Source organism: Schistocerca piceifrons, chromosome 1 (genome assembly GCF_021461385.2).
Source record: "Schistocerca piceifrons isolate TAMUIC-IGC-003096 chromosome 1, iqSchPice1.1, whole genome shotgun sequence".
Taxonomy (NCBI): domain Eukaryota; kingdom Metazoa; phylum Arthropoda; class Insecta; order Orthoptera; family Acrididae; genus Schistocerca; species Schistocerca piceifrons.
Window position 1 is genome coordinate 804,530,454 of NC_060138.1, and position 19,335 is coordinate 804,549,788.

The window sequence follows — 19,335 nt, forward strand, 5'->3', positions numbered from 1 at the left end:
ATTCCAGAAAATATCAAAGAAAATTTTCAAAACAATTTTAAGGCTGTCACAGAGAATATAGCAGAGAACTATGATGCAAACTGTATTAATGAAAAATCTGGAGAAAACCTGTCACAATGGACATACTCACCACCCAGAATAGGACACTCGCTAATTCTCATATTGAAATAAATGGACAAACAATTTGAAAAACAGAGCATACAAAATTTCTCAGTGTATTGATACAACAGACCATGAAATGGGATTCGTGTGTAGAGTACAGAAACAGAAAACTGAGCAAAACATGTTTCATAATGCTGATAATAAGAAACTGTAAATCATATCATAATCTTAGAACCGTATATCTTACTCATGATCACTCGATATTGAAGTATGTTGTAGTATTTTGGGGAAAGTGTGGAGGAAGTTTGAAATCATTTAGAGTACAGGTAAAAATCATATTAGACTAATGGTAGAGATAGACCAAAGATCATTATGCAGGCCTTTGTGTACAAAAATTGAAATATTGCCTCTTCCATTTAGTACATGCTAGAAAATGTGAGTATTAGTCAAGAAAATTTAAACATTAACAGCCCATGCATCACCTTCAATGAATCTGAACACAGCTACCACATACAACAAATAAATTATGTGCATGTACAACAGACAAATACAGCTCTATTAAAAAGGCATATTCCATCCGAACACCAAACTGTATGATGCATTACCCAAATTCACAAAAATAATAATGAACAGAATGTTTGAAATCAACCTTGAAGGATTACTTGTTCAAGCACTGCTTCTGTACACTAAAAGAGTATCTAGAAAAACAAAACTCTACCATCAGTTAATTGTAATTGATCATAGTCTGGACTGAGGGCCAAGACACTGTATCCTCATTCCTTCACAACCTCAACACCATCCCTCCCATCTGCTTCACCTGGGGCCCCTCAATCCAGCTTCCACCTTCCTGGACATTGACCTCTTCTTCTCTGATGGCTCCATCCACCCCTCTGCCCAGATTAAACCCACCAGCCACTAACAGTACCGACTTTTCAACAGCTGCCATCTCTTTCACACCAAAAAATCACTCCCATTCATCCTGGCCGCCTGGGGACAGTGTATATGCAGTGACAACGACTCCTTTTCCCAGTACGCTGAAGATCTCAGAAAGGCCTTCACAGACAGTTACTATCCTCCAGACCTAGTCTGAAAACAGATTTCAGGTGCCGTACCCTCCACATCCACAATCCTCCCACTACAGTCATGAACCAGCTACAAAGGAACACCCCCTTCATCACACAATATCACCCAGGATTGGAACAACTGAACCACATCCTTCATCATGCCGTGAAATGAGGGACATCCTACCAATGACCATTCCCTCCTCCCCTCCTCCTAAAATGGTGTTCCATCACCCATCCACCCTCTACAACACCCTAGTCCATCCCATTGCACAAAATGCCTCTCCCAATCCCATCCCTTTGCCAGGGATGACTTCCCTGTGGAAGATCCAAGTGGAGGACCTGCCCAGTCCACACACCCAGCACTTCTTACTCCTGTCCTTTCACAGGTGTATGCTAACCCACTAGAAGCCTGACCTCCTGTAAAATTAGCAATGTCATGTCCGCACTCTGCTGCAGTCATTGCGCAGCATTTTAGTGACGTGCTGTCCCCACACTTGCTATCAAAGTTTTTGTCCCCTCTGTCCTATTACCTCCTCCCAAATCATGTTCCCTCACCTTGATTGTGTGCTACTATCTGCCAACACACCCACTGGTCTTTTCTCCTTCTCTGCTCCTTTCCTTTTCTGCTATGTGCTCCCTTCCCCACAGCCTCCTGACACTACACCTGGTAGCATTGTCTTGCCACTATCTAGTCCCTGCACGTTCCACCAGGCAATGCTCATTTCTCTCCCTCAGCTGTACCCTAGTGAACTCCCCTCCCCCTACTACCCCTCCCCACGCTACTCTGGAATCCTTGCTTCCATTTGATGCAGTTGCATCCTGGAGCGGCCAGAAATAGTGCTTTTGCGCGCGCGTGTGTGTGTGTGTGTGTGTGTGTGTGTGTGTGTGTGTGTGTGTGTGTCCTCCCTCCCTTCTCTGAAGAATGCTTTGGCCAGACGTTCTAAGTGTAACAGTCTTTTCATTGTGGCTGTCTGCAATTCAACATGTCATCTTTACGGTTAGTAGCAATCCACAGTTCACCAACTTGATAAAAGGATGGTAATTAAAAAAGTGAAACTAAGTGAAAGAATGTGGAAACAGAAAAAGATGTGATGCTGTATACAAATGAATGACACACACTAGCAAAAGGCTTTAAACTACTGCAATGAACTTGTGCCCAGAATAGAAAGTGCCATATGAGGAAGCCTTTCAAACATAGTTTACTGTGAATCTGAAGCACAAGTATGAATTTATTTTCCAATGTTCATGATGAATTTAAAGAAAAGTGCTAGTACCAGCTTAAGACGGGGTAGTATTCCTTTGGATTTTGGTCTAGCAGTTAAATGTACTGGTCAAATGTACTGCCACCAAACCACACATTATGAATAGTAATGAATAGTATAGCTTGTACACGAATGATGTAGCAATTTTTTTTTTTTTCTGCGCACTAACTTAGTGATATTAGCTGAATTTTGTAAAACTGATTTGATGGTGCAGAGCAGCGCCAGGGTAAGTGTATTGCTCAAATAATCTGTCCCTTGGTTGCCATACGAAAGTGTAACAGAATCGGTGAACTTTCATATTAATATTCTACATTTGGTTGGTAATTGTATGGCACTTCCCACCTGTGTTTTGTTACATTTGTTTTGTTTTTTGTTGTAGTGTGAAATAAAATTGCATCACAAGTACTTACATTGCTGAACGTTGATCCATTTAGCTGATACTGTGCAGAGGCAGTGTGGAGGAATCGGTTTACCTCTTTTTGCATGACTTGACCTCAATCACATGAATAATTTTGACAGATAAGTTGTAAATCAGTTGGGATTGAGAAGCAAATGTTTTGTTGTTTAGGCCAGCACAAAATTTCAAATCACTTGAATGTTTCCTGACTAATGAATTTTTGAAGTCTTTCATTTTCAAACATGCGGTAGTAAGTACTCTAGAGGCTAGAAGAATGAATATGGTGGATAATAAGTAAGCTGAACATGAGCCTGCTCGGCTAGTCACACGGTCTAAAGCCCTGCTTCCCGAGCGGGAAGGCGTGCTGGTCCCCGGCATGAACCCGCCTGGCAAATTAGTGTCAAGGTCCAGTGTGCTGGCCAGCCTGTGAATGGTTGTTAAGGTGGTTTTCCACCTGCCTCGGCAAATGCGGTCTGGTTCCCTTCATTCCGCCTCAGTTACACTGTGTCGGCGATTGCTGCGCAAACACTGTCTCCACGTATGCGTACACCATTATTCTCTACCACACAAACATTTGGGGCTACACTCATCAATACACAATAACCCTGGCTTCAGTGTGGGGCGGCAGTGGGGTGGGTGGTCTGCTGTGGCGTGTTGTGGGGATCTCTCTCTTTCATTGAAATTTGCCTCAAAAATATCTTCTTACAGATGGAAATTGTATGTGCTGATGTATCTGTCATTTAAATCTATTTAAACGTTGTCTTCTATGAGATAGCAGTTGACGAGGCAGAGAAAAAGGGATATAAGATCATGTATGAGACAAAGTATTCAGTGACAAAGAAAAAGGGATCCTTAATCCATTCATGTATTTTCTGTCTCTCTATATTATAAAGAGATCATCTTGGGTTCAAGGTGTGGCAAGCAGATACACATTTCATCATATGTACTGTATCCTGCCCTCACTGAATTTGCAAAGAATGTCTACTTCAGATGGGTGGTGGCCCCAGCTTTGCATGATGGCACTCCCATGCTCATCCCATACATTGTCCATGACACTGGAAAGGGTATTTAATATTAGTTTCTCCATCTTGTCAACCAGTTACTCAGATGGCCATCAGTTCGTGCCTGAGTTCTTTGCAGGAATTTTTAATTTTTTACCCCGACCACATGTATTTCCCAGCTGGCTATGATTCTTGCATTCTCTCTGCATCTGATGCATATGAAGGGTGCAGTATGAGTAAGCAGGTAGAACATGTAATCTTACTCTCCCATACATCACCATTCAATTTCTCTTAGTCTCTTCATTATTTTCAAAAGCTTCAAGAGGTGTAAGATATACAAAGGAAAAACTTTTTACTTATTTTCATTTTCTCTTCTTGTTGGCACCAAGTCTTGCGTCTAGGGGTACATTCTCGCAGCTGAAATTTTGATTTATGTTGTGGATTCCTGATGACTAAATAACTGATGAAGATTTGCCTGTATATGTCTTGAATTTTATTCTTTGTCACATTGTTAAATATCACACCATTTTTACAATTTCCAAATTACATTGTTAGTTTCAATCATATAAATATGTCTGTTTCCATCAGAGACATGCCCAATCTGCAGTACTCACCATATTTCAAAACGTTTACAAAGCAAAAGAGTTTACAAACTTTCTTGACAAAAGAAGAATCTTAGCCCAGAAATATATTTTATAATTATCATCAGATTGTGCAATTAATAGTAGGAATTTTAAGTATACCAGAAATTTTGTAATTTCAAATATTTTTAAAAGAAGAGTAATTTTGACTGTATTCCATAGTGTTACGAAATTAATTTCTTTTTATACACTTTAGTCTAAAATATTATCCATCATATACAAAATCAAATGAAATTCTTTCAGTGAAACAGCTGAGAATGTTCACCTATGCCAGATTCAGGATTAATCCTGGTATCGGCTACTTCTACAAAAAAGGTTATGTTAGAAAAGGGTGTCCAATTACAAACTCTGCACCAAAATTGATTTCAGGCATTCCATCGCAGCCTGCACTGATTCATTTGTAGCAGTGCCTACCTTCTTTTTACATGCAGAGGCCCTGTATCCAATGTTGTTCCTGTTACAGTGCCATTTGAATCTCTTGCCTAGGTATAAGGGCTATGCACAATGCTGTAGTCATTCGCCTCACCACACCATGTGAAGTTGTTGCCACACTTCTCTGTTTCTGAGATGAAATGAAATGCACAGACTTGTCGTGCTGGGATTTGGATTAAGGTGTTTAGCCTTTTATTACATGCAGTGTACATCCAGATTCTCTGTCAGTGTCTTTTCTCACTCTGTAAACCTCAAGCTTCGAGCTGCTTCTGCTGTGTCATCAGCAGCATATATGAATTGCTTGGTGTGATTTGGCACTGTGCGGTGTTGGTGCCAGGACACTTCCATTTTTCTGGTTCCTGTGTTTCCTACATATGATATTCTTTGCCCAGAGGCTAATGAAGACTCTACTCTTGTGCTTAACATCATATGGGGGACCATTCTTAGATTCCACAGCTTAATCAGTAGCTTCCTATGACTGCTGTTGTTAGGTGGCTATCATGATGGTGAAGGAAACTCCAGTAGTCTTCTTTCCCTCAGAGCCATCCACAATAAGTTGTCGGGGTTAGTAACTGGCCAGTACCTGCTTTTTATAGTTGGAATCCTGCTTGTAGTGAGTGAATTTCTCTTACAGGATTTTTCTATTTTGGTGGAGTATCAGTCATTTGGCAGTGTAGTGACACAGGTTGAAAATTTTTGGGTCATTTGTTCCCTTCCTGGCTTTAACTAGGTAACCAGCCTCACTTTCCTTCCATGTCTTCTGAATCTGTTGGTAACACAGCTGTTCATCATGTCCAGGCTCTGGTAGAGGGCTTTGAAAATATTATTTTAGAGGTCAGGCAACTGCAGCCAAAGTTGCATGTGATGAATAAAATCTTCCACACTGGCTGTTGAATTACTTTTTCTAAAAAGTCGTGACAGGTTTTGCACCATTGGAACACGTTTTCACGTGACAGGTTTATTTATTATTTTCTTAAACAGTCATCATGCAGCAAATTAAATGCTTCGAGCCAAGCCCCATCTTGGAAGTTTTAAAGCTAACATTTGTAGTCTTGAACCATATTAGGAAATACTCTGTCAAACGCTCTCTTGATATGCACCTTCATGAAATTTGATGAGGCCAATGAAGTTGTCGTGTCCTCACTCGAAGCATTTTCAGTTGGGTTTACTGAAATTGAATCTCCTCTTAAACAATACCTACTCTGGTTTTGTTCCAAAGCTAAGAAAATGTTTTGTGTGTGTGTGTGTGTGTGTGTGTGTTTTGAGCTCACTCGCACAGTTCTCCCATTGTGTTGCCATCTCAGAAGAGAGAATGAAAGTCAGGATTGTATCTTCACGTCCACCTACCACTGTTAGAGGAGAATCACACTTTGCTGTTGTGAATTAATTGTAGGTAATGTAACTTTCCCGTGCTTCAATACAGAGCCATGATTTCTGGTCACCCGGTAGCCCCATGTACACCATGGCAATCATAATCTTCCAACACAAAGTTGATGTCACTATAGTTAAAATTGGAAGTTTTCTGGTAGATGTAATCCTTGTAAACACAAATGAGTGTTACTGTGGAACCCACATGGTAAGCACTACTATGTTGACTCCCTGTTAGTGAGACTAAGGCGATGTTGAGACCAAGCCTGGCAAGGATCATGCTACCATCCAGGTTGTCTGGTTACTGGAAGTTAATGTCAGTGCCATTGATACTGACTGGTCCAGCGCATTGAAGTTCTAGTAAGGGTTTTCCTGCACCATAAGTATGTTGCCTGCATATTCTGTGCATATTAGGTATTAAAATTCGTTATTGATGTATGATCTCGCAGAGTTGAGCGATATGATAATTACCATTGAAAAAAATTAATTTTGTTGTTTTGTGTTCCTGATTTGAACGTGCTCAGTAGTTGTAAAAAGGAATAACCACTCATGTGAACTAGTGTTTCCCAAGTGTATCTAATGATGGGTGTTAGCAGTCTTCAGGCATTAACCAAATTTTCTGCCTTCAATTGCTTGTAACCAAAAGTAGTCGGGATGGAAAATTATGGTAACTAGTGACATAGTGATCATGGACCTGTATTATGACTTTAGGTCATTTGTTGGCAAATTTCATGAAGTCTCCTTTGCAACCCATGCTGAATAAAGTAGTGGAAAATAAAAGATGATCTGGGGACAACAGGAATTTTGAAACATAAGCAATCCATGGGAAGGAAAATTAAATGAATAAATATGAATAGCAGGAACAAAGAAAATTCTGTGAACACACACACACACACACACACACACACACACACACACACACACACACACACACACTTATTATTTATCAATCATTTTCTTTCTCTGTCATTGCTATTGCTTGTTAATCGAATCTCTTCTCTCCTATGCCCCCTCATTTGTCCTCATTTCTATTCACATTTAAGAGAATTTACATTCTGGACTTGTTCCTTCCTCAGTCTTATCCAACTGACCTGTACTCCATCTCTAGAGACATATGTGTGACCAGGATATTAAAACACTTATAATTTTTTGTATTTGTTTGATGATAATTCAGATATGAAGATGGTTTTCAGCTTGTTGTCACTCTCTTAGCTTTACGTTTCAATTTTTGACTCTACTCTAATCTTTTTATTTAATGTATGTTTTTCACTGAGACCTAAAATTTATTAAGATACTTTTATTTACTTATTTTGAATTTCTCCCCCCCCCCCCCTCCTCTCCCTCTCCCCCTCCCCCTCCCCCCCTCCTTCCACCCCCTACCTGTTTTTGATTTTGCCATTGAGTGATCATTTGTTTCTTTCCAGAACTGCTGTATAATTTTTAACAACGGGTGCTCTTTCTTGTTAGCTGTTTATTTCTGCTGCCACACATGTTTTTGTTCATTCTTATTCTCACACTGATTTTTATATAACTTTGTGAAACTATAACTAAATAAGCATTCCAGTCATCTGACTTGTTTGTTGATTGCTGGTCATTCCATCTGGACATATAGCACCCCAGTGCTTTGAATATGTTTCCTTTATGTATTTGCCACCGTTTAATACAAGTGACACATTGTGATTAACTGCTGTCCATATGCTGCTGTTAATTTACCAGTATTTTGATGGCTTGTGGCAAATGTGTGTGTCCTCTTCTTCCTTCACATAAAATCTGTGAAATAATGTGTTCCCCCAGCTGCCACTCCCTCCCTCCCTCCCTCTCCCCCTCCCCCCCTACAGACACACACAAAAATATCTGTTTCAAAATCAAGAAATATGTCATTTTTAAAATTAAAAGTTTTCTTTTCTTTTCTTCACAGGGGAGGCAGTTAAGGCCACGTAGCCAGCCACCTTTGCCTGATGGTGATTTACTTGATCACCCTGCATTACATCATCTAGTTTTGGACCTAGCATCTCATTTGGAAGTTCGATCGCACTTCGTAGAAAGTGATGAAGTAGACTGATCGCCGGCCCCCATTGCTGTGACCCAAGATTCCAGCATTGTCACTGCTACAGCTGATAAAAGTGTCATCACCATCTTCATCTGCCACTATATCCTCATCAGCTAACGCCCATATTTTCACTCTGCCAATGATCAATTGGTAAAGGGTGAATGGGAAATGTTAATTCAGTTCCAGAGAAATCATCCTTTTCATAGCTTTAAGAAAAAATAATATATAAAAGTTGACCTTGGTGATGAGTTTGTTGATATTTGTTAAAAGTAATCAAAAGTTACCGAGCTTTGCAAGTTGCATAGAGATATAGCTCTCGCTGGAGGACATCCACTGACTCACAGGAGTTGTACTAGACGCTTTGCTTTGAGGGCAAGTGGGCTCAGTCAAATAGGTTATCCCAATGAAGCACTGCCATAACTGGGAAGTTGGGATTTCCAAGAGGCTGTGAGACTAACTGAGCCCATGCACCACATGTATTGCAGTGATACTAGTCAAATTTACAAAATGCGTGGAAGGTGAGTATGATATTTGTGCCGAAAATCTGTATGTGAATTGTTTCTTATGTTGTATACATAGTCCAGTTCGATTTAGGGGTGTGTTGGTAGTTTGAGAGCAAGTGATTCACTATTAAATTGAGTTAAGCCTTTTTTAAGACTGAGGAATGTTTCACAAGGAGTGGATGTTAACGCTGTACAATATTATTTTGCTAAAGACGTTAATGTAAAATTGAGAACACTTATACAACTACATGTATATATTTTGTATTGTTAGAATAGTAATGTTTAACTTCTTCAGGAACTGTCAAAGTTTTGAAGAACTGTTAAACAATTTCCAGCACACCCCAACATGTAAATACTGTATTTAAAGAGACAGTATTGTTGAGTTTTTGGGAACAAATTTTTGTGGCCCTCTGTGGCTTTTGTAACACTTATCTTCCACATTGGGCTGCTCATTCCTGCAGATATTGTTTTTGAATGAATATTTACTCTATCCTCAAAGATTTCTCTGGTTTTATAATTCAGGGATTAGTGTAAAAATGCAATAACCATTTCATACACATATGTAGATGATTTTATCTTAGTCTGTTCACCATGAGTAATTAACTTTCCTTTCTATGTTTTTATCATTGTAAAATTGTAATTCAATAAACTGTTGCTTTTCTGTGTTGGAGAAATAGAATTTAACTTTCTGTGAGCACTGTAATCCTGAGTCTGTTATATGATTATATTCTTCAGTTCTTTCATACTTTGTGTCATCTTTAGTTTTGACTGTGAATAAAATACACATTGAGGATCAGCTGGAGAAGCTGGCAGATAGAGAACTACACACAGTATGTTGCAGAAGCTAAATGTTAATTTGTTAGAGGTTGGTCTCATATCAGTTTCTGCTTAGACCAAAGTACCTATACAAATGCCTTGTGCATGTGCAATATTTTGGTATTCATACATGCTACATTCGTGAAGATAATTCTGTTACTGTTTCAAAGGGATTTAATTTTATAATCACCATTCAGTATTATCCTACATCTAGTACACACACACACACACACACACACACACACACACACACACTGTATTTATAATGCCTAAAATGTGTAGTTATGAGGTTCAGCAGCATTTTGTTGCCCTTTTATTTTACATTGTTATGTCTGCCACATCACTTTAAAATTGAATTTTCTTTTCTTTGTTTAGTAGTCACTTTATTTGGAGAAATCCAAATTTCTGTGTACTGTGCTATTTGGATCTGTAGTGATCAGTATGACAATTCGAAGAATCATTTTAGGCTAGAAAAGTTTTCTCATAAGATACCTAGCAGATCTATAAGAATTGCTTTGCATGTGATTCTGTTTCCAGTTTACCTCAGCTACTGTAGTTAAAAAGTTTGCACAAAAGAAATTTTCTCTCTCTTTCAGACATGACAAACATAATAGTAAATAAATCACAGTAGTAGTATTTTGTAGCGTAGGTGAAAAGGTTTGTACCATGAACACCACCAACATAACACCAGTTTTTATAATGAAGGCACTGGCCTTTTCCTCCTTCCATAATGTGCCTCCGTTATTTATGTATGTGCCGTCTAAATAAAAATATTGTGAAAGATGGGAAAGGTTAGCATTCCCAGTAACTCTGTAGTGTTTTGAATACATAAGAGAAAAATTGTCAGATTGTTACATACTTCAGGAGATAAAATGCTTTTCAAATTGAAAATAACACACAATATAGATACAATTTCTATTAATATATACTGTAATACAGCTGCTACGTGCTGTTTGATCTTTCTTAATTAGATTTCAACATATCATTTTTTGTATCATAACTGACTGACACCATTATCTGCTTGAGGGGTTTCAATAATCATTGCAGCATATTAAATCAAATATTTAGCAGATACATTTGAAAAATACACACACTATATAACAACAAAAAATCATCCTTTTATTAATAGTAATGTTCCTTGCAGTATATATTGCTGGAGGAAAATCTCGCTGAATGTAGATATAATGCACAACTTTGACTAATTGCGCAGTTAGATGTTAGAGATTCCACAGCACCAAATTTCAGTTAATTAACTGAATTCCTAGAAACTGAATTTATTAAAAGCAAGTAAAGATACAAGCATCTTGTTATTTTGGAGACTTATTTTTATAAGATGTAAAACCTAGACACATCTTTTATCTAGGTAATATAATATTGTATGAATAAGTGACACTGTGGAAAAAAATACTTTACTGATATAACTGTTCAATATGTGATGATTACCTGAATATCATCTAGTACTACTAACATGCATTGAAACTTGTTAATATCTCATATGTGGACCATGTGCCTTTTCAAAGTGCTTTTCCTCATAATTTGTAAGCTATTGTTTCTGGTGCTTTTTCATGCAAAGAGAAGTTCAGCTTAATGGTCCATTGTATGTTGCTGCAGCTTCTCTCCTGTCAGCGTGTGTCCTGCTTTTGACATTTTCCATTAAGAGAAAGTTGCCCTAAATAACGGGAATATATAAGAGATTCATTTGTCTTTCTATAAAATAGTACAAATGTCTGAAACTCTCCAAATAAAGTGACATACGTTACTTTTTGAAAATTGCATTCCTGAATGTAACACAAATCAGAAGGTTCTTTAAAAGTAGTAATATACTCTAAGCAGTAAAGTTTGTTTTATTGTAGTTACAAAATAGTCAGATATTTATTGTGTAATTATTTTGTCATGTCAGTGTGTTTATTTTGCCTTCCTTACAAATTGTAAACTGAAGTGTACAAATAATTGTTGTGCAAAAATAGTATGAAATATCTCCAAACAGAATAAATAACAATTTAACATGAAATTTGTTAGTATATGTATGCATATTTAGTAGCTAGTTTTCATCCATTATGTGTATGCATTTACTGGTGGTCTTAGCTTCACCAGATTTTCAGTATTTTGTGGGAAGGTACTGTTTGTTATGCATTTCCTTGCAGCTGAAACAGTGCCAAAGAAGTGGGACCCATTGCTGTGTGTGTGTGTGTGTGTGTGTGTGTGTGTGTGTGTGTGTGTGTGTGTTTAAAATTAGGTCATTTCCTTGGCAGCTCTTCAGGTGGCTAGTCTGGTACAATAATAGTGCCATGTGCATCTGATGACTAAGTGTTTTTGGTGTTGTGATGCACAAAATACTGTACCACAGAACCTTAACTGATAATGGAAGCAAAAGAGTGATTCAGCTCTGAAACTGTTTGATACAAATAGCTCAACATCTCATTAGTGTAGCTATGGGTTTAAAATAGTTGTACTTGAAACTGTTTAGTGAAGAGGTTAGTTAAACAGGTGATTTCCTGAAATAATCTGCATCAGCAAGTTAGCTATTCTGGAGAAGCACTCAGCACACGGTAGCAGACTTTGGTCATGGCAGTCAGTAGGCCAGGTGAGGTTAGCTACTGAAAGCCTTCTAACAACTGGTCTCTCTGTTCACCGTCTCTTTATACATAGCAGTTTATTTTTAGTTATTCTTATTTGCCTCTCAGAAACACACAAATAGAATGAGGGTAGTTCAGGTCATTAACACTATTGGGCAAGTGGACAGGTGTTGCAGTTCTTTTTATACGTAATGTTGCATGTTTTATTCAGTAATAAAAGAAAATATATTTGAAAGATGTTTAACAGCTAGTTGGCTTGTATTAAGTCATATGTAAATGACTGATAATTCAGTGCTTCATATTTACTGGACTGAAACTGTATTAAATGGAACATTAGCTGAGGAACTATCACTTTGTTCTGACTTTTGTCTGAGTTTTGTAGCTTGCACAACTAGAAGCATTTTATCCATGGGAAAAACAAAATTGCTTAGGGTGTGTGTTTCTCTTCTTGTTAAACCTGTCTGTAGCAACAGAATCTACAGAATATAACTTCTTATTTTGTGAACATTGTGTAATGTGAATAACATAGAGATATTCTGGAGTAAATCACAGTACAAATGACATTGGTGGTGATTCAGATTTGACCTGTGGAAATTCATTGAAATGTGTTTCATTGTTTTAATTGTTACTGGTTATTTGTCGACAATTATTTATTTCTGTGTTTTTCTTTGTCCTTCCAAAATGTTTGCAATTAACATTTACTTTTTTATGTAGGAAGAACAGTAGTGTGTGGAAGTAACACATGATGTTGAGAATCTCAGCTGATTTTGAAATGTTTTTATGATAGGAGAGAGTTTATAATAGAACTTAATGCAAAACTCTTTTTCCATAAGCAAAACTGAACGGTAGACATGATGCTGATAGGTACCTAAAATTTCATTTATTTGTTTTGATAACAAGTTGTTATAAATACACATACACCGTATTACACTATTTCGTGGCACTTTGCAGGAAAAATATTTGATGAGGGGAGGGTGTCATTTACATCATGGCATAAATTGCTCCTCTTAAAGTATTTTAAGTGGAAAGGAAATGTAGCAACTCATCAATAAATAGTGAAAATTGACATCATTTCTTCCTTTTGTGACTACTGAACACTTTGGGTTGGCTATCATTGCTTTTACCATTGTTCGTGTGCATTCCAACAAACAGAAGAAAGTCAACAAATATAGGTGTCATAGAAAGTTTAATGTGAATATCGACTTTGCATACATAGATTATGGGCCATACATTGGGCTTCCAGGTGATATATGCTCCACAAGAAAGAGCAAAACTAAGAATTCAATAACACAAAACAATACACAGCTTGTTGCAGTTATTTGCATAAAATACTTCGTACTTTTTTGAAGTTACATATTATGTAAAGTAAGACTCTTTACTGACAGTCAGCCGTGATGGCCAAGCAGTTCTAGGTGCTTCAGTCCAGATAACGTGGCTGCTACGGTCGCAGTTTCGAATCCTGCCTTGGGCATGGATGTGCGTGATGTCCTTAGGCTAATTAGGTTTAAGTTGTTCTAAGTCTAGGGGATTGATGACCTCAGAAGTTAAATCCCATAGTGCTTAGAACCATTTGAACCATCTTTACTGACACATGACAATGAGAACATCTCGGAGCTAATGCCTATTCTTATACAATCATGTAAGTGTACTATGAACTGATTACCTGATGGAGAGTTAGTGATTACATAACTAAAATGCATTTCTGTGGAAAACATATCTTCATATTCTTAGTACTTACTTGTTATTGACTTGTCATTGCTGCTGCTGTTGCTTCTGCTGCTTATTATTGTTGTTGTTGTTGTTGTTGTTATTTTGAATAGCCTGGTGAATAATTGTCGACATAACACAATATTAGCATTTGAGATAAATTCTTCTTGATCAGATTTTGTTGCGTGCAGTTAAAACACACACTCTTCCAGAGCAGGAGAAGATAGTAATCATTTCTGAATTCAGTACTTTGGCGTAAGTGTGTGTGAAATTTGCAGCTCCATGAATGTAGTATGCTAATGACTCCTGCAGACCATTAAAAATAGTGTATAATGTCAGGAAATGTTAATCTCAGAACACTAATAAATATATGGGTATGCAATGTACTCTGGATGACCATGTTTCTTTGCGGTGTAATGGTTAGTAGAGGACCATTGAAGAGAGTGAATCATGTGCTAATATTTAATTTGGCTTTTAAATCACTTTGTTTTATCGTACTAAACAATATGGTATTACCAGATTACAGAGTTTTGATGGAAGTTAATGGTTGGCCTTCTTGAATTAGTCAAAAATGTAGTGTGGGCTGCAGTAGTGATGCATGTGAGCTAAAGAAAATATAAAATAAATTTGACATCACAAATGACATAAATCTCATCCTCATAGTAGTCAAAAGACTGTAGAATAGTTACAAGACTGACACTGTCTGTACTCTTTCGTGTAGTAAGAGAAAAACTGCCATCACCTGAAGGTTGGTTTAAAGAACTCAGTGCTTTATTAACCATGGGCCTATTGGAAATTTTATGCCCTTACCTTTCTCTGACCTTCACACTGACCCAAGTCCAGTTATAGCAGTACATACAGTTTTATGTGGACTCCGAACCATGGTGCAACTCAGCATTTTTCACACTAACAAACATTCCTAGATGTGGAAGAAGTGAAAGGCGACAGATTAAAATCGTAGGACTCACAGGGGTTTGACTCCCAGACCTTTGGATTAGTTTTCTGGCATGTTACCACTGAGCAAATAAACTATAAAGAAACTGAAGGCCAGTGTGATCCTTCAGTGCAGATCATGGCAAGTCAGTTGATAACCAATGATCATATTCTGTTGTCTGATTCTTACTCGAACTTCAGTGACGTATGTGTATGTGAGACGCTATAGTCTTTGGCAGTATAAAACCTAGTGTTGCACATAATGAATCTGTAGCATAATTGTTTCATGTTCCAGAAAGTTTTGAGTTGAGCTGCCTGTAATAAATTATAGATACTGTCCATGGCAGTAGTTATATTACAAAAAGAGCAGCATCCAAAGTTATACCTTTTTTTAAGTATTTGTGGAGCTCTAGTTGGAAGAATGTCCAAGTTAATTTTCTTCACGATACCATATCTTTCTTAGCCTGTCAATTCACTGACTGAACATCTCTTGAGATTTCAGCTGTCAGTGACTGACTGGTTTATGCTTACTCTGTAGCCAATAAAAATTTAGAACTTGGAGCTGTTTGGAATTTCATCTCTTGGGTAAATATTCAAAGACTGTTTAATGTCGGTATGTGTAGATATTGTTGTAACAACTTCATCAAACAGAGATTTTGAAAATGTAGTGTTGTTCCATAATTTGACATATTTAATCTGTTCTTTGTATTGCTCATGATCATACGTGAAGATGATTCCTTCATTTTTCACAAAGAAATATGAGTTTTAAAAGTACTGTAATTTACTAAATGCTGGTTCTTTTATTTTTTGTGTGTTTATGAGACAGCACTGTCAATAGATAAAAAGAGGAGAAAAATAACACTGAACAACAAATTTGATGTGAAAGTGTGTAAATTGCATGATTTTGAGCTAGTTATGTTTATTTCAGTATAAAATGATACAAAATCATCATCTTCATAAATATTTAGTTTTTTAAAAAAGTAATCTACATTTTTGTATAAATAACTCACTAACTAAATATTAACTCATGTTCCAAGATTCAGCATAACAAATTTTAAGTGAATAATTACTTGAATTGTGTTGTGTGTTATGCATTGGTAAATTTCAGTGCCATTCTGGAAGTACAAAAATAAAATTTAAAAAAAAAATGAAGATATTATTACATGAATGAAAATACTTTGTAAGTCTACTTTGTACCAGAACTGTCTAAAGCACAAAAGAAAATATATAAATTAACTGGTCACAAATGTATATAAAAGATTACAAATGTTAAATGTCCATATGTACAATATATACAATTACATATTTTGTTCAGAGATAAATTCAGATGATGACCACTTTTGGTTGGCTTGACATTTATACACATACTCGGGAAATTCCCTTATGACAATCCAGCAGTAATCTGCTAAAATAGTAGGGCTCCACTTTCTGGCATACCGCTTCTCAAATGTGGCAATATTTTGTTGAAATCACTCCCCATGTTCATCACTTACTGCACCACCACCTTTAGGGAAGAAGTCAAGATGACTATGTAAGAATTGCATTTTCAGTGACATGTTGCAACCAAGTTTTTCATTAGATGACAACATGTTATCTACAATCTTCTAATTTATTGCTCCTTTGTTCCCTAAGAACTGTAAACAGGCTGTCTTAAAACATTCCCATGCTTGCTTCTCATCACCTTGTATGATTCCACCAAAAGCGTGGTCTCCAAAAAGCTCTCAAATCTGTGGGCCTACAAAGATGCCCTCCTTTACTTTGGCATCACTTAAGTAAGGGAATTTTTGCCTAAAGTACTTAAACGCATCACCATCTTTGTTCATTCCCTTAACAAAGTTTTTCATGAGACCCAACTTGATGTGCAAGGGCAGGAGCAGAATCTTTTTAGGGTCTATTAGAGGTTTACTCTTATTGTTCTTTATACCTGGTTGAAGAGATTTTCTGGTGGGCCATCCATGTTTACTGTAATGAGATGCACGAGCTCGGCTATCCCATTCACAGAGAAAGCAGCAATATTTAGTATATCCTAACTGCATACCTAATAGCAGTGCAGCCACTTTCAAGTCACCACAAATCTGCCATTGAGAGTCATTCTACTGATAGCTTCTAGTAAAATTTTCATGTTTTGGTATGACTTTCATATGCGCACTATGCCCAACTGGAATAGAAGTGTTGTAACCACAATTGGAACGGTCGCGGAGCGGCCGCTAAAGTGCGGTGGACCAAACGGAGAACGACCCGCAAACAAACAAATGAATGGAAAGGACGGACACAAAACGACGACGGATGATGGAGAGAGACCTTACAACAACAACATGCAAGAACCAACGGAGTGACAGAGACAACCAAACGAATTCAAGACGTCCACTAGTAATGAAAACAAAGAATGGTAAACACGCTGTCTGTTGTCGAGGCGGTATGTCAAGACTCGCGCAACGGTTAGACTTGCTGGCTGAGCGAGAGGCAGGCGCTTAAATACTCTATGGGGGGCGCTGCTATTGGCTGCTGGAACCACGTGTTCCACTGTGGCGCCCTCACACTAAATGCGAGCCAGGAGGTGGATGCCGCCACAGCTTATGACACGATGGTGTAGAAACCTCTAGGGGTCTTCTACGTCCATGACGCCTGCCGGGGATTCAAATTCTGCAGAGCCGCCAATCCACCCGCGGGTGGAGAGGGCTGGCGGCAGGCCCGCGGGGAGATGGCAAACGGGTGCAGGGACAGTGACTCCAGAACCACGTCCACACCCAAAGGAGGTAGGGGAAGAGGCAGCGGCGTGAGTCCTGCGGGGGCATGCGGGCGGAGCTGATTATAATGGCGGCACTCCAACCCTTTTGACATCTGCACTGACATCACACGCCGCCCATGGGCCATGACGACCGTGGTGGGTGTCCAACCCCACTTGAGCCCGTACTCGTGGGCCCACACGGCCGTGCCAGGGGCATACTGCTGCGAGGGCCAGGAGTGGGGGCGGGTGGGGGATGGCGTCAGCAAATGGAGCAGGGTCCACGGCTGTCACCCGTGAAGGAGCTCTGCCGGACTGTGTCCGTCAATTGGTGTAGTGCGATAGGTGCTCAAAAACAGGGTGAGGGCCGACATGGTTGGAAATGTGTCGACCGCCTTGGTCAACTGCTGTTTAAAAGTGCGAACTAGCCTCTCCGCTGCACCATTGGATGAAGGGTGGAAAGGGGGGCTATGGATATGTTTGATGCCGTTGGCATGACAGAAGTCGTGGAAGGAGGACGCCGTGGATTGGAGACTGGTATTGGAGACCAATGTGTGTGGCAGGCCTTCAGTGGTGAGAACCTGGGCCAGTGTAGCCTCCGTGGTGGTGGATACCATGCGGACAACATATGGTTATTTGGAGTAGGCATCAACGATGAGTAACCACATGGACCCCAAAAACGGGTCCGCAAAATCAATGTGGATGCGATCCCAGGGCCGGCAAGGCACAGGCCAGGGTGCAAACGACTGAGGGGAGCTTGCCTGGTCACGCGCACAGAAAGTACACCCACGGACCAGGCGATCAATATCGCCATCGATGCCGGGCCAATACGCATGCCGGCGAGCCAAAACTTTCATACGGGACATACCCCAGACCCTGCGGTGTAACAAACTGAGCGCCTGAAGCCGCAATTCTGGAGGGATGTCCACCCGATGGGCAGCCGACACCATGGCCAACAGAAGGACATCATTGACCAAGGGGAGCCTGTGGGACAGGGGCTGAAATCAGACTGCATCTGACGAGTAACATAGGAGGGCCACCGGTGGACCACGTAGTGGAGAACCTACTGCAATACAGGATTGTGGCGGGTAGCCGCAGCAATGTGAGCAGCCATGAGAGGCAGACCGTCCAGCGCATCCCGGCGGGCGGAATCAATGTGAAAGCAGAGAACCTCCTGTTGGTCAAAGGCAGGATCGGGGCCTGCTGGAAAACATGACAAAGCGTTCGCATTAGCTTGATGGGCGGTGGGCTTATACTGCATGGTGTAAGCGTACTTACGTAAAAACAATGCCCAGCACTGGAGGCGTTGAGCCGTCTGCTCTGGAAGGTGAGAGTGGGGTCCGAAAAGTGTAACCAAGGGTTTATGGTCCACCAGGAGGGTGAACTTTGCCCCAAAGAGATAGGTGTGAAATTTTTGGACGGTGAACACGATCGCCAGGGCCTTCTTTTCAATCTGGGAGTAGTTCCGTTGTGTTCGGGTCAATGTCTTGGAGACATAAGCAATGGGCTGTTCGGAGCCATCGGCATCCCGGTGCTTGAGGACGGCCCTAATGCCGTATACCGACGCATCAGCGGCCACAACCAAGGGGCGGTCTGGAGAGAAGGGAGTAAGGCAAGGGGTGGACTTCAGCATCGCTTTTAAACGGAGGAAAGCCTCGTCACAGGCAGGAGTCGAATCAAAGGGTACCCCTTTGTGATGCAAGTGATTGAGGGGTTGAGCAATGGAGGCAGCCTGGGGCAAGAGCTTTAAGTAATAAG

At 39.5% G+C, this 19,335-nt stretch overlaps 1 protein-coding gene and 1 long non-coding RNA gene across 3 annotated transcripts in view; both read left to right on the forward strand.

Moving 5' to 3' along the window:
* LOC124713874 (protein SCAI) overlaps positions 1–11,532 on the forward strand; it is an 85,044-nt gene extending 73,512 nt beyond the window's left edge. For both annotated transcript variants that reach the window (XM_047242979.1, XM_047242980.1), the window contains exon 15: positions 8,186–11,532. In XM_047242979.1, the coding sequence (XP_047098935.1) occupies positions 8,186–8,329 (144 nt within the window). In that variant the 3' untranslated portion in view covers positions 8,330–11,532. The remainder of the gene's footprint in view (positions 1–8,185) is intronic.
* Positions 11,533–11,896: 364 nt separating this feature from the next.
* Positions 11,897–19,335, forward strand: part of LOC124713900 — a 60,015-nt gene continuing 52,576 nt past the window's right edge. The window contains exon 1 of the long non-coding RNA XR_007005637.1: positions 11,897–12,220. This is a non-coding gene — a long non-coding RNA (uncharacterized LOC124713900). The remainder of the gene's footprint in view (positions 12,221–19,335) is intronic.